The 16,935-nt window shown below is 38.4% G+C and overlaps 1 protein-coding gene across 1 annotated transcript in view; it reads right to left on the bottom strand.

The window, feature by feature from the left end:
• Nucleotides 1-3,129: 3,129 nt before the first annotated feature.
• The window catches only part of frzb (frizzled related protein), a 22,804-nt gene continuing 8,998 nt past the window's right edge, over nucleotides 3,130-16,935 (bottom strand). The window contains exons 2-8 of the mRNA XM_062061421.1: nucleotides 13,828-14,076; nucleotides 13,557-13,592; nucleotides 13,408-13,461; nucleotides 13,229-13,294; nucleotides 11,378-11,582; nucleotides 9,304-9,367; nucleotides 3,130-3,942 (exon numbers count right to left, since the gene is read on the bottom strand). Coding sequence (XP_061917405.1) covers nucleotides 3,883-3,942; nucleotides 9,304-9,367; nucleotides 11,378-11,582; nucleotides 13,229-13,294; nucleotides 13,408-13,461; nucleotides 13,557-13,592; nucleotides 13,828-14,076 — 734 coding nt within the window. The 3' untranslated portion in view covers nucleotides 3,130-3,882. The remainder of the gene's footprint in view (nucleotides 3,943-9,303; nucleotides 9,368-11,377; nucleotides 11,583-13,228; nucleotides 13,295-13,407; nucleotides 13,462-13,556; nucleotides 13,593-13,827; nucleotides 14,077-16,935) is intronic.

The raw sequence follows: 16,935 nt of genomic DNA, 5'->3' as shown, positions 1-16,935 counted from the left end.
CCTCATTTTGATAGATTTCAACACCAGGGGTGCAAATGAGATCTCTATTTTTTGTTTTTTGTAATGTACTTAAGGCTGATGACAAACGAGTCACGGACCACAGATGGCCCCTGTGCCGCACTTTGGGCACTATAGTCTTAGTACCGTAGTGTATTTGTTCATCCTATGGTCACATATGGGGACGCGGGTTGTCTTACGTCAGCACCGGAAGTCGTAAAATCAGCTGTTCACATGGCGGGGTTTTTCGGTGATGAATAGGGAAGTCTTTCTTTAGCTGCCGTCTTGTTTTAGCATATATTGCTGCCTTTGCACCTGTCAATGTTTACTTTTGTATGCACATTAAATCAACAAAAAACCCTGACTTTGGAGCGATGCTCACATACCCTAATATTTGGCTTTCTATTAGATGCAATGGTTTTTCTGCATCAGGACCATGATTTCGGTCTTAACTTGTTCACCGGTTCTCATATGGAAGGTACTTTTCCCTGTTGATGTCTCAAGAATGGTACAAATACAAGAACACACACACACACACACACACACACACACACACACACACACACACACACACTGGTTACAGTTCCCCTAGCTGGTTTTGTTAAGAAATATGAAAGATTTAAGCAATATGGCTTCCAGGTTAGAATAACAATTCGATGCCAACATAATCACCAAAATATTGCATATTTATTTGGACATTCATTTGTTTGTTCGGTTGGAGCCTCTCCAGTGCAATCTATCTGGGGCTTGGTGATGTCATTGTCTAATTTCCATGCTTGACCATGGCGCATGTGTAAACTTTTATAGATGCAGTGGGAGGGACAAAAGGTCTGTTTCTTTTGTGAGAGCTTGAGTCATACTGTATGTGCATTTATGTTTCATCTTAAAGTGTTCAAAAAGAGTCAATAGATTTGTTGTTGAACTAAATACCCCCTAAATTGGCAACACAGATCCCTGCTGCTAAGTTATTTTATTCTCTGGCGGACAAAGGGCCTCATTTATAAAACAATGCGTGGATTCTATAATAAAACACTGCGTACGCACAAACGTCAGACTCTGCATTACCATGAATTGATTAACGTGGACCCAGACTTAAACAAGTTGAAAAACTTATTCTGGTGTTACCATTTAGTGGTCAATTGCACGGAATATGTACTGTACTGTGCAATCTACTAATAAAAGTTTCAATCAATCAATCAAAAGCATGCGCAAATTGATATTCACATCTATAAAATGATGCTGCTCAATAGATTTGGGAATCTTTGGGCAGCTCAAGATTAGATTCCAATACTTGGGGTGATTTGATTCTCAATTGATTTTCGGTTGAACATGTTTATCGTATTAGAAATGATAACAAAACCTTTTTTAAAACAGGTTAGATTTGATAAAATCTCCTCTTAGGTGCTGACAAAAAACTTATATGTGTTGTGTTGGCCTAAACAAATGTATTTAAAAAAAAACAAAAAACTATTTACTAAAATGTAAGAAGTTGACTCAATCTAATAAAAGAAAATAGAGCAACTCCAACCCAATCTCAGTTTTATTTTTTTCAATTGTTTTTTGCAAAAAAATAATTTCAAAAATAAATACCAGCACCACTCACGGCCCTGGGAGGAGGGAGAAAATGGATGTATCACTGTAAACCCGAATGCTCAAAATAATTAATTAGAATAAGCAGTGTAAACTTAAAAAGTTGTTAAAAGTTGTACTTACTTTAAAATGTTGCGTGTGAGTAACATTTTCCTTCTTTTTAAGTTGATTAAACTTGTTATTTTTAATTAATATTAACTTGTTTGCAGGTTATGTAACTGCTACTTAAAATAATTAACTCACAGTTACTACAAACTCAGTGGATTAAACATAATGTTGTCTTATTTTAAAAGAACAAGTCATTACATCGAATCAAGAATAAATTAAGAATGAATCAATCGCATAATAGATTTGTATTGTTATTATACTCTTTGTGTGTATGTATATATAAACTATTACATGCACATGCGCGCGCACACACACACACACAGGAAGTGCTTTTATTTTGTAGCATTTTCGTGCACTTCCTCTTCAGGCAGCAGACACGAGGAGGAACATGTTTGAGTTGGCTTAATTGGTAAGTTCAATTATAATTCTAAAGTACATTTAACATAAACTCCAAATATTTACGATCTGATATACTCAAATATTTGAGTTTATGAACTCAAAAAATATGTGGCAACTGATTGCTTTACTTTTTTTTTTAGTTCTGGCTTACTTATTTGGGTTTACAGTGTATGTATATATATATATATATATATATATATATATATATATATATATATATATATATATATATATATATATATATATATATGTATATATATATATATGTGCATGGATATGTATGTATATATGTACTGTATATGTATGCAATAACAAGCTACAGGTAGCTAAGCTACGTAGCTTAACTATGTTTACTAGTAGCTTGGCGGTAGTTTAGCTACTTTTTTAACGAGTAGCTTTTCCTGCAGCTCTACTTTTAGAGCCATGTAGCGAGGTAGCTTACATCAAGCTGCAAGCTACAAATAGAGAAAATGGACACTGGTTTCACTTCAATCATCTGAAAAAACCCCTATTATATTAGCATTAAAATAAAGATTTGATTTACTGATCCAAATATTCTTGGTTGAATAAAAAGCATATACACACTGCAAAAGACAGCTGAGAAAATATATGATAAAAATACTAAATAAATTATGAAATTATATGCCAATGCAGCTAGTCATTTTTACTTGATACATTAAGATTTGTATATCTAGAAATTAGCAGGACTTTTAGTCAGAAATAAATATTTTATTCAGAAAACAAGCATTATTATTATTATTCAACTTGCAATTCTTAAATGAAGCATCCTCGGGATGTTGCAGAATCTTTAAACAAGAATTTATATGTGTGCATATTTTCTCAATGTTAACATTCTTAAAATAGAATATACAAACTGTAGTTTTTCCTGCTCAAATTAAGATTATGCTGTAAAGTCAATGACTAAAAATAAATCTTGGCAAATAATTTGCATTGCAATAAGTGCCAATCATCAAAATATACCCTCATTTTTCACAGATGAGATCAATCGTGGAGTTAAAAAAAACAAAACAGGAATTCATTATAAAAAGCTTTTTTATTATGTATCTTTCATTTTAAATTGAATTCATTTAAATTAAACATCTGCTAAAAAGAATTAATGTGTCCAATTCATGTGCAGCATCAGCAAGATTTTGCGTCTTTTTGTTTTTAACCCAAGGGTGTCCAAAGTGTGGCCCACAATCCATTTTTTTCAGTTTGTTTTCTTTGCATTTGGTAAAAAATAATGATGTATATTATAAACTATGGCATGAATTTGCTTGGTCACAATGTTAGGATATTTTAGCATATCTCTGCTTTTAGCATATTTGATATACAAACTATCAAAATGGACCCCTTTGAATTTTACTGTAAAACAAAAAAAAAGATTGGACACCCTTGCCAACAAAGCATGTTATGTATGCTGGAGACAGAAGGGTTAATGCTATGTACACCTGTGATCATGTCAGCTATTTGACAAAAAAACAACAACATCTGATTATGTTTTTACCAGGGCAGCTCACTGACGACTGCTCACGCTGTGAAAAGTGACAAAACTTCCCCTTTATGGCGGGACAACTGCAAAGGATGATGCGCTCAGGTTAGGCTCCGCCCACTCTGCTCTCACATTGGCCGACAACACACACGCTGAGCGCGCACTAAGTGATGTTTGTGCAAAGATAAATGTTTGACATGAAGAGATGAAGTACATTCAGCTACAACAGCTTGTCATAGTGCAATATCTACACACACACACAAACACATACACACACACACACACACGACCCCATCTCAGTGGCGACTTCGGCGATGAGCTGCTCGGGCTTTTCCTTGCAGAATCTGATCCCACCTCTGCGCACACAAATCAGGAGGATTAGCAAGGAAATGGTAACTGCATGGTTCGTATAGATCAGGGTGTCAAACTCATTTGGAGGTAAATCTTTTCCTGGTCAAATCATGGCATGATAACTTAAAGATAAAGACAACTTCGGATTGATTTATTTGTCTTACTTTGGCCATTCTGAAATGTACATATTACAAATAATCCTCTTGGCAAACACTTCGTTAGTTGAAAATTCTGAGGAAAAAAATTGGTGCAGTTTCAAAACACAATTAACTTAGACTTTGTCTAAGTATATTTACAAAGCCATTCAACATTAGCATTGTCATTAATACATGTTTGAAAAAGCAACCAAGTTTTTTCCTCAAACCGCCACATTGGTGACCACCGCAACTGCCACAACACATTCATTTATTATTCAAATATTGCAGTTATAATATAAACAACTAGCAAAATGACACCATAGCCAAAATCAAGGTAACATAGATACAAACTTAACTAATGTAGACAAGGTAGATTTAAGCCTGAAATAAAATAGAACAAAAATGTATAAACACACATTTTTACAATGGATTTCAGGGCGCGCATCTCGCTATCAACCGATTGCGAGCGCTGCACGGGACTTGAAGTAAAAAGATGATGGCCATGTTGACCTAATTCTTTGCATCTTCCCCTTTTAGCGGATAATTGAGATTGAAAGTAGGTATTGTGCGTCGCTACCGCATCAGTCTGCCGCCATCTGCTGCCAGCTGCAGCAGGAGCAGCTGACTGATTGTAGTAGCGGCAGCCAATCCAGAGGGAGCTTAAAGTCAGCTGACACGTCATCTTGAAACAGAGTCATGCATTACGTGGGTGAAACTTGAGTGGCTGTTGCGACATCCAGTGGACACATTTGGAACAGCAGTTTATTTCATGAAATAATTGCAGCTAATTTTTATACTCTGCAAACTCATCTGGCAGGCGGATGATTGACAGCCCTGATATAGACGGTCAAGGGCGGGAAATATGAAAGATAACCCCAAGAATCAGAAATAATCATCTTCACAATCAAATAGTGTCAAGGAGAAAAAAAGAAATATGTCAACATGTAAAAGCAAACACTCCCTCATTTTTAAAAATGTATTTACCGCCAAATCATTCTGCTCTACTCCGTTTTTGTTTTTGTAGCAGGAGCCTCTTCTGACTGCCATTTTTGTTTTTGTTGGCCATATTCTGAAAATACTCTTTCATGGGATGTATTAGATATTACTTTAATATAACACAAACCGTTGTCTTCAGATAGCGGGGTTCTTAACCTTTCAGGACCAACCAGGCATGTAAATTGTTCGCCAAAATGCGGAAATTGGCATTTTTGAGCGTTCATTTTTGCGTCAAAATATCACCTTTGCATTGTTTTTCATGAAATATGGTAGTGTTTTTTTTATTGACATTCAGACTTTGTTTTCTAGTCAGCAATCGAGCAGCATCAATACATCCGTGGCTTGTCAGCGCAACAACACTGGAAATGTGTCCCGTGAAACCCGGTCCGACCAGGACTCTCTAACAATAACAAAAGTTCCGTTATGTAAACCCACTACAGCAAGGGGTCCAAACCTTTTGACTTGGGGGTTAAATTGGGCTAAAATAATTTGGTCGATTGCCGACTGCATGTATAGCCTATACATTTATATGTGTACATATCATATTAATACTATTATATTAATGTAATATGTACACATAAACATGTATAGCCTATACATTTGTGTACATATCATATTAATACTATTATATTAATATATGTACACATAAATATGTATAGCCTATACATTTTTATGTGTACATATTATTGTAATATTATATTAATATAATATATACACATAATGTATAGCCTGTACATTTGTATGTGTACATATTATATCGTACATATTATATCAATATTATTACATTAATATCATTCGACTCCGACCTTGTTTACTTCTGTGACGACCTCCTTAAAGTTTTTTTAATCAATCAGAAATATGAAGCAGTTAAAATGAGCCAAACATAGATAAGTATGGAAAGAGTGGTTTGCATTTTTCCCATCATGCTTCGTAATGGATTTGGAAATGTTTTATAATATCCAAAAAGTTCAGTGAGCAGGTTGTGGTATGTGTGACCATGTCTGTTGACATTTTGTGTTGGTTGGATTTTTTTTTTTTGCACCATGACTAGGGAAGGTTGTTTGCATTGGGTCATATAAGTAATTGCTGTGCATCACTCTGTTCAGAGCATTATTTGACCTGAATAATTCGCAATTTTCACTTGATGGCGACAAAATGATGGTATCACATCCTGTCTTTTAAAATTAATGCAATCTCCCTGCGAGCGATATTCCTTATTAAACCCGTGACGTTTTGCGGGCCAAATTGAAGACGTCGGTGGGTCGCAGTTTGGACACTACTGCACTACAATATCGCAGATGAACTATTTAGAGCGTGATCACTTCCGTTAACATCATCGTGTGTTCCCCTTTAACAATTAGTTCCAGAGTGTAGTTTTTGTTGTTTGATATTGTCATTATTGCCACAAGTGGTGGGAAAGTGCGTTACAGCTGCTGCCCACAGCTTAGAAACAAATCTGTTTTGGCGGCTCAACAATGGTGAAGAAACACTGGCTTAGCATATATTCCCAAAACACTTTTACACTTCTGATACAATACCGATATTGTGCAGGGATCAAACATACTTTTATGATTTTGTAGTGTGGAATGTTTGATCAAGTGGAAACAGTGAAATCATCGAACAGAGAACAATGCCAAGTACTAACCTATTCACTATAAACTGTCTGGAATTAGGCAGTCTTTAAGTTGAAGTGGAGTGGCAATGTTTTTTTTGGCAACACCTAGCGGTCACAGCGATTCATATGAAGTTAAGCTGCTGCCGCAGTAAGTTGAATGATGCGGACACGTTTGTTACCGGACACTTTCTATTAGGCTTTTGCCTTGGAGACGTTGTATGTGTGAGTAATATAATGATTTGATATTGTTTTACACTGCAATATTGTTCAGTTAAGGACACTTATATGTGTGCTTAGCTGTTGTGTAGCTGCTAGCTACTTGTAGCCCATAGCCTAGCATGTTTACCTGTGATAAAACAGAATAAATTGTGCTCATTGGAGGACATTTAGATGCTTACTGGCTGTACAGCTTTGCAATAGAGAGTTTAGATGCAATCATCTTTTTTTTTTGCTGATATTGGACCAACTATATCAAAGTGGGTTATTTAAGTGGGCTGTTTTTATCCAGATTTATTTATTTATTGACAACGTCCTCCCGTCTAGCTGATAAAGTCCGGATTCTTCTTTTTAGCTACGACGTCACTTTTCTTTTCAAAATGAGCCCCACGATCACTATGCCCTCTTCTTTGTTGTCGGGTTTTCCACTCGTTGCGACATGTATTTTTATTTAATTTTTTTAAGCGTCCTCTTCTTTGGTTTTGTTAGCTCACTAACAGTGGGCGATACTGTGAACTTTACCATCGACCAGATACAATGTACTGTGCAGGGATGTGATTTTTCCCTCTATAGTCTTTTCTTATCTTCGTAAAAATATTACAAAAATATTTTTCGTTTTTACCGACCTGCAATGTGTGTTAAAATCTTGATCCGTCTCTTTATCATACCTGCCAACAACTACAGATTTCCCGTAATGAGTACGGTTTTTGATAATCCAGTGATAAAAGCTAGGGTTTTCCATTAAAAAAGATGAAGTTAAAAATGTAAGCTACGTAGTGAAGCAACTCCACGGGCAGGGGACAAACTATACGGGAAACATCAATGATGATTGGTTGCTTTACGTATAAGAACATCCTTGATTGGTTGGTTGTTTACTATGATGAGTCACGATTGGTTAAGATTAGGGCAAAACATTATGGACAGGCCAATCAGAGGCCAAATAGGGCGGGTCATGAAACCAGGAAGTGAAATACACAACAGACATCCCAAATGACGACGAGAGAGTCGGAGAAGAGAAGAAGGAATAGTCAAATGGGCGATTTATATATTAAAAAACTAGTGGAAGATGGCAGAGGGATTGTCTTCCTTAGATGTTACTTTTAGCGATGTAGACCACGTCCAGGAAACCCACAATGCGTCCACTTGGCCACATTTGGACAAATGTATGCGTCTGGATAAAACATTCATTTGAGTTGTTTACCATGTAAGTCCAAATCTAAACTGGAATACACATTTAAGAACACACATGATTGTGGCAGACATGTTTGCTACAGTATAGTCTGTCTAAATGTGTTTTACAACAAGACAGTAGCTTGTCCCCCCACCTGCGGCCCCCAGACTTATTTTCAGTGTTTTTAATGAACTTCCAATCACATGCCTGACTGTGTCGTATTGTACCCACACTTTTCACTTGAAACGTCAATATCGTGTAATAATTTTTTTGAGGTTGCCTATTGAAAACATAAATAACAGAAAAACTGCAACATAGGTATAAATCCCACCTTGATATCCATACGATCTACATTTGGATCAACGCGCCCACCAGTTTAGATGGCGTTTGTTCACGCCAGATTTCAGCTTTGAAGGACTACACTCTGGCTCTGTGTGCTGTGCTGATATTATTGTCGCACACATTAGGATCCAAATGCTTAATGCCTGATTTTTTTGTCTTCATGTGTGGCGTCTGTAACGGATAAAAAAAATCTTAAGATTTAGAAAATCTTTGTGTGTAACGGAGGCAAACCCCACTCGCTGACGACCGACCCCAAGAGCAGTGTTGGCTACTAGCTTGATAGCCCAGGCTTTTAGCTCAGTAGCTAGCACGCTCGAGTCTCTCATGCCGGCGACTCAGGTTGGAGAAAGCAGGGACCCGAGTTACATTAGCCTTTTGTTGCCAGTTCCGCCTTCTTGAGTGTGTGACCCCCTGCGGGAAGCCAACCATGACAAACATCCCAAAAAAGATCAATCTCCTTTCTGCATGCAACAGAAAATGTGTGTCCATGTCTGTTGACATTTCTGTTGGTTAGATTATTTGCACCATGACTAGGGAAGGTTGTTGGAATTTAGTCATATGGGTAAATTCAATGACCATATGGGTAAAGTCAATTACCTTAAATCATGCATTCAGAGCATGATTTAAGGTCATTGACCTGAATTATTCCACTTGTCTTTACTGCCACTGTCGCCGTGTGCTTGATATGTGGCAAAGAATTGTCAACCAAAAAAATTTAACATTAAAACAAATTTTTTAAACGGGCACTTCTTCTGAAAATAGTCAATAATTTCCTGTTTATTTAATTTCTGGCCTTTGCCTGCCAAAATGTGCTGTGTCTCAGGTCGCAAAAGTCAAGTTGGTCTTGTTGTGTGGCGTTAAAATAAGAAGCAGAGTTGAGTTGTCGTACCTTAACCTTCCTGCCCATCTTGTCCTTCCATTTCTGAGCGATGGAGCCGTCAACCAGAAGCAACCTGCAACACAACACCCCCCCCATCAGCCTGCTGTCACAGTGCAAAGCTACTTATGATGTTCAAATAACACTGACAGTTGTTTGTACTGCAAACTTTTAGAGTTTTTATGTTTACGTGTTATTTTTCATAACCATTCCCATAACATAAAAACTATAATGGTTAGACAAAAATGTTTGCTAGGACAAGGTGGGGGCTGGGACTGGGAATGAATAACAACACGTTAATAACACAAAAACTGATACAGTAGTTAGGCAAAAAAAATAGCTGCACAAATGTAGCGCAAAACAAAGGTTTGGGACAAGTTTGGAGAGATTTTGACAAGGTGGGGGGCTGGTTTGAAATATGTTAGTAGCATAAAAAATATATTAACTTTATTTTTTTTAAATGCAGTAAAAAAAATAATAAATCGGGGGGGATTTTGACAAGGTGGGTTGTAATAGTTAATAACATAAAACCTATAATAGTTATTAACATAAAATGTATATGAACATAAAACCTATAATAGTTACCGGTATTAACATAAAATGTATATGAACATAAAACCTATAATAGTTATTAACATAAAATGTATATTAACTAGGGCTGCAACTAACGATTAATTTGATAATCAATTAATCTGTCGATTATTACTTCGATTAATCGATTAATAATCGGATAAAAGAGACAAACTACATTTCTATCCTATCCAGTATTTTATTGGAGAAAAAAAACAGCATACTGGCACCATACTTATTTTGATTATTGTTTCTCTGCTGTTTGTAAATGTTGCAGTTTATTAATATAAAGGTTTATTAAAAAAAAATAAAAAGTTGATTAAAAAAAATAAAAAAAATTCTGCGCTTGCCCATAGCATAGATCCAATGAATCGATGACTAAATTAATCGGCGACTATTTTAATAATCAATTTTAATCGATTTAATTGATTAGTTGTTGCAGCCCTAATATTAACATAAAACCTACAATAGTTGGACAAAAAAATTGGGACGGTTTTGACATAGTGGGCGGGCTTGTATTGAATAATAACATGTTAATAACATACAAACTACAATAGTTATTAATAAGAAAACAATTTGCAGCACAAACCAATGGGACAAGTTTAGGGAGGTTTTGAAATAGTGGGCGGGCTTGTAATGAATAATACCACGTTAATAACAAACGCTGTAATAGATAAAAGAAATTGCAGCACAAACGTTTGGGACACATTTGGGGCGACTTTGATAATGTGGGGAGGCTGGTTATGAATAATAACACGTTAATAACCTAACTAATAGTTATTCATATAAAAACTATACTAGTTAATAACATAACAACTATAATCGTTATATAACATAAAAACTATAACAGTTATTAACATAAAAACTATAATAGTTAATAACCTATCAACTGTAATAGTTAATAACCTATCAACTATAATAGTTATTAACATATAAACTATAATAGTTAACATACAAACTATAATATTTAATAACATATCAACTATAATAGTTAATAACATAAACTATAATAGTTAATAACATCTCAACTATAATAGTTAATAACATATCAACTATAATAGTTAATAACATACAAACTATAATCATTAATAACATATCATTAATAATAGTTAATAACATATCAACTATAATAGTTAAGATATCAACTATAATAGTTAATAACATATCAACTATAATAGTTAATAACATATAAACTATAATAGTTAATAACATATAAACTGTAATAGTTTGACTAAAATAAAAAAACGTTTGGGACAGGTTTGGGGAGGTTTAGACAAACTATGATAGTTTGACAAAAGATTTTGCAACACAACCATTTGAAACAGGTTCGGGGAGATGATTTGACCAGGTGGAGGTGGAGGGGCGCTGAATGACGTCACTGGTTTTAGAATAACTTAAAAACCGTAACGGCACAAACGAAAATGGCACAAGGGAATGGCAGTGTTATTTTACTATTTGCCATTATAAGGCGGGCCAACTTCACACAGGTAGCAGACACGCCTCCACCGCCGTTTACCTGGACGTCTCCTCGTTTTCATAGCCCATGATCAGGTACTCCTCCCCGGCCGTCACGGGGGGGCACAGGCAGGAAGACGAGTAGTAAAGAGTCAGCGTCTCCCTGGGAATGTTGACCAGGGAGGACTTGAGCACCTCCCTCACCTCCACCACGGCCGTTGGCTCCATGCCGCGATTCCTCACCTCCCTCACCCTGGCCCGGATCACTGAGGAGCACACACACAACTTGACTGGGAACCCTCCAGACCAAAACTACTGGACTGGAAAAGTACATGAATCCTGTAACCTTCCACTGTTGACAAGAACATGGCTGGAAAAACAAACGTGGAATCTTCCTCCAACATAATGTGTGGTCAAAGACTTTCATGGCGTGCAAACGTCCACTTTCCAAATCCTCCTGGGCTCCGGAATCGTCCGGATAAGCCTCGGCGCTCCCTCTCACTTTAACGCTTTGGGTTGGAAATGAAGCAGCACGCCACCGCAGACGCTATGTCGACGCTTTTGCACGGGTCACATGACTTACAGTCCAAGGACAAACATGTTTTTCTATCATTTGCAAGATTTCTGAGTATATATGGAGGTCACTGACATTGCAGTTCTTGTCTTTGAACGTACAAAACATGAATAGACTTCAAACATTACCCTGAGGAACGCCACTCTTTTGTGTCTTATTGTTTTGTTATTTGTTTGGAGTTTCACCACGCAAAACCGTGTCTGGTCATATGAAAAAACTAGGGCACTGTTTACTATACACTTATCCAACCATTTTGTACCGCATTTCCCTGCCCCTACCGCCTATCTTAGCTGTATCCGGGCAGAACACCCTGGACAAGTGGCTACCTCATCGCAGGTTCAACACAGATAGACAACATCCACACCCTAGGGACCATTTAGTGTTGCCAATCAACCTGTCCCCAGGTGCATGTCTTAGGAAGTGGAAGGAAGCCGGAGTACACGGAGGAAACCCATGCGGTCACGGAGAGAACATGCAAACTCCACACAGAAATACCCGGGGATCGAACCCAGGACCTTCTTACTACTGTACACTTCTGCTGAGTGGTATTAGGACAGCTGCAAGAAGGGAACAAAAAGTGCCGTCCTAAAGTCGCTGATGTTGTACCTGTTCTAGGTTTCCACACCAAACCTCCCTCATGGACCTTGCTTTGTGCGAAGGGAACAGAAAATGGATTATCTACACAGTTGTAGGCATACATTTATTTGTCCAAAATGTCTTGCAAAGATGAAGAACAAAAAGGACTATGGACTCTAGTCCAACTTCTCATTCATTCATTAGGAGCTAACGAGGGTGTTTCAATCTCAACGACTGTTGTGCAGGCAGAGGGCTCTTTACTGTCTACATGGAATAAAATCTTATGTTTGCTTCCCAATGGACTGGACTCTCATATCATCTAACAATTCAATGATTGTACCCACTCAACATCCATTGCAGCCAGTCCCTACATCTGCGGCCCCTTCTCTACGTATCTTTTTTTTTCCCAGTACGGGCTTTTAAAACGTTTCTTTGCCCTGATGTGGGTTAAGATCAGGGGACGTCAATGTGGTTTGTGAAGCCCTTTGAGGGCTGTATCCATAAATTGTGATTGATTAACTTGACATCTTAACAGCTGTCATTTCTGCACCTTTCTTTTGGGGAAAAACCTCTTCCTATAGAGAATAAACACTCTGTACCAAGCGCTTAGACTAGATCTGTCCCATCTAAGTCTGTGAAACATCTTCTAGGAGAACCTGAGCAATCTTGTTGCGATCCATTCAATGCCCTCGAGAATTAGTAGCCGGCCGTACTTATATGTTTTTGCGTATAAGCTAACAGCATTTGTTAGCGGAAACTCACCATAGTTGTAGTTGTTCTTCAGGTAGGTTTTTAAACCCATTTTGACTGTCTTACATTTGCAGCGGTCTACAGACACACACACACACACACACACACACACACACACACAGGGTCAGTGCATGATTCCATCCCAAGGGAGACTCCCCCCGCCTAACCCTGAATCTCCCTGATCAGTTTACCGGGTCCTCTGCAGTGAAGGTTGTTGGAGTCCATTGGAAAGTCAGGACTGGATTCTGTCAAGAAAACCACAGCAAGAGCAAGTCTGCATGTCGTTCAAGAACTCATGGAATCATCTCTGAACAGAACAAATTTGGACGGTTGACTTCACCTGGGTTACACCTGGCTGGGTCCTGGTAGTATGGATCTACAGAGACACAGGAGAAATCATTTAAAACAACATTATTCTGGCCCTTGATTGGAGGCTGCTTGAAGATACTGTTGGAGGACAAAAGGTTTAGCGAGAGATTAAGTTAATGGAATGCCGGCACGGGAGAGTAATATTGCAATATGATTACACAAACCGTTCTAAGATATTGGGATGCTACACTTGCGTTGGCAAGAAAGATGCTGCGTAGAGCTGAGAAAGAGACGCTCATTACCTGGTCCCTCAGCCTTGACGATGGCCTCGGGCGAGATGCAGACGCCGCGGTCATAGAGCGGCAGCTCGCTGCAGGCCAGGCTGTCGGGCCAGCTGTGGTTGTACCGCTTCATGACGGGCTCGCAGCCTTGCTTGGCGCGCTCGCACACAGCCTTGCACGGCTTGATGGGCTCGTGCTGGAAGTCGATGGTGCAGATCGGAGCGTACATGGCACACAGGAAGAAGAGCAAGTCCGGACTGCAGCCGGTACCTGTGGAGACATGCGAGTGGGTCGGTCCCAGAAAGAACGCATGCACAGTGCAAGGTAGCAGTTTCAACTTTCCTTACTCGTTATAATTGACTTATTATTACCAATTCACCATCTACTCCAAAATAACCACAATGTTCTTGTCCACCTCAATATAGACGGATATAACATCAAAGGCAGCAAAGCGCAAGATGATAATATGGTAATTATCGATTACAAGTCTGTTTGCCTTGACCAATTTGCACCATTTAAAGACTTGAATGTAGTTTAAATGTTGCATTTAAAAGGGAGCGTCTGTGTAATTAGGTCATCATACTGCACCATATTTAACCAATTTGACCCGCCGGTATGGTTAATTAATCCCAAGACTTAATGATGATGTTTAAGTAGGCACTGTGATCATGACTGATGAGGCAGGTCAGGTATAAATAAATACTACAGTCTGGATTTACACTGCAGGTCTTGTCAAGAGTAATATCACACGTCTTTACTTTTCAGGAACCCCTAAACTAGGAACCCACACAGACCAATTGTTTTCCTTATTTAAATGCTGGACTCGACACAGGACTTGTATCAGATTCAGACTGACACTACTGCAGACTGAGGTTTGGCTGCCGCCATGCCCCAGAACTCTTTGAACTTGCGACCTGGAACTCCATCCTGCTTGTCGGACCCGCAGTCTCTCATTAGCATTTTTCTGGTTATAACTTTCCCGGTCTGGCGTGGACGACCGGGGTCCACGCATTGTTTCCTCGGACCGGGCTTGTCCACTTCCTTCGCTGTCTGTGGTTTGGTTTGCCATGTGGGTTTCTGACCGCCGTCTCTAAACCCTTTCGAAAGTAACCTCATGATGTCATGGGTGGAAACGGCATGGTTAGCATACCTTTCCTTACAAAGCAGGTATAACCTCCCACTCGTTAATGTGGAACCAATCTAAACGTTGTTACACAAACAATCTAAATGTTTTTTTGGGGAAATTTTGTTCAACTGTGCAAAAACTAATACAGTGGCACCTTGAATTCCTAATGCTCATGTCATAAAATGTGGAATTGAACCAACATTTTCAGAAGGATAATCCTCAATGGGGTTGTTAAGATGAGAAGAATGGTGTAAATTTCTCAGAAGTGTACAGCATCGAAAGAAGTCATGTCGAGTAGTAAGACTCTAGTGTTAAGGGTTCATGATGGCCACAGTTTGGCTTTGTAGCAGATAATTTCTGTTTGCATCACAGTATTTCCAACTGAAAACATTGCCTGGACCGGCGTGCAGTGTTCACACTTAGAGGTTCTGCTGTAGTTAAACATCCAAACCAGTGAAGTTGGCACGTTGTGTAAATAGTAAATAAAAACAGAATACAATGATTTGCAAATCCTTTTCAACCTATATTCAATTGAATAGACTGCAAAGACAAGATACTTAACGTTGGAACTGGTAAACTTTGTTATTTTTTGCAAATATTAGCTCATTTGGAATTAGATTTTTTTTTTAAAGCTGGCACAAGTGGCAAAAAAGACTGAAAAAGTTGAGGAATGCTCATCAAACACTTATTTGGAGCATCCCACAGGTGAACAGGCTAATTGGGAACAAACAGGTGGGTGCCATGATTGGGTATAAAAGCAGTTTCCATGAAATGCTCAGTCATTCACAAACAAGGATGGGGTGAGGGTCACCACTTTGTGAACAAATGTGTGAGCAAATTGTTTAAGAACAACATTTCTCAACCAGCTATTGCAAGGAATTTAGGAATTTCGCCATCTATGGTCTGTAATATTATCAAAAGGTTCAGAGAATCTGTAGAAATCACTGCACGTAAGCGGCAATGCCCGTGACCTTGGATCCCTCAGGCGGTCCCGCTTTAAACTGCGACATCAGAATGTCAAGGATATCACCAAATGGGCTCAGGAACACTTCAGAAAACCACTGTCAGTAACTACAGTTGGTTGCTACAGCTGTAAGTAAAAGTTAAAACTCTACTATGCAAAGCCAAAGCCATTTATCAACAACTTTGCTGGGCCCGAGCTCATCTAAGATGGACTGATGTTTTTTGAAACTGTGGACCAAAGAGGAAAACAACCATCCGGACTGTTCTAGGCGCAAAGTTCAAAAGCCAGCATCTGTGATGGTATGGGGGTGTATTAGTGCCCAAGGTATGGGTAACTTACACATCTGTGAAGGCACTATTAATGGTGAAAGGTACATACAGGTTTTGGAGCAACATAAGTTGCCATCCAAGCAAGGTCTTTTTCATGGACGCCCCTGCTTATTTCAGCAAGACAATGCCAAGCCACATTCTGCACGTGTTACAACAGCGTGGCTTCGTAGTAAAAAAGTGCAGGTACTAGACTGGCCTGCCTGTAGTCCAGACCTGTCTCCCATTGAAAATGTGTGGCGCAATATGTAGCTCAAAATACCACAACAGAGACTGTTGAACAACTTAAGCTGTACATCAAGCAAGAATGGGAAATAATTCTACCTGAAAAGCTTAAAAAATTGGTCTCCTCAGTTCCCAAACATTTACTGAGTGTTGTTAAAAGGAAAGGCCATGTAACACAGTGGTAAAAATGCCCCTTTGCCAACTTGTTTGCAATGTGTTGCTGCCATTAAATTCTAAGTTAATGATTATTTGCCAAAAAAAATAATTTTCTCAGTTCGAACATTAAACATCTTGTCTTTGCAGTGTATTCAACTGAATATAAGTTGAAAAGGATTTGCAAATCATTGTATTCTGTTTTTATTTACGATTTACACAACGTGCCAACTTCATGGGTTTTGGGTTTTGTACAATGACGATAAAGTTCAAAATAGTATTAGAGTAAATGTGGTGAACGTGCACGTTAGCAGCTCAGCTAATCTGGAACACAA

Source organism: Entelurus aequoreus, linkage group LG10 (assembly GCF_033978785.1).
Source record: "Entelurus aequoreus isolate RoL-2023_Sb linkage group LG10, RoL_Eaeq_v1.1, whole genome shotgun sequence".
In the NCBI taxonomy this organism is placed as follows: domain Eukaryota; kingdom Metazoa; phylum Chordata; class Actinopteri; order Syngnathiformes; family Syngnathidae; genus Entelurus; species Entelurus aequoreus.
This window is presented reverse-complemented; position numbering and strand designations above follow the sequence as displayed.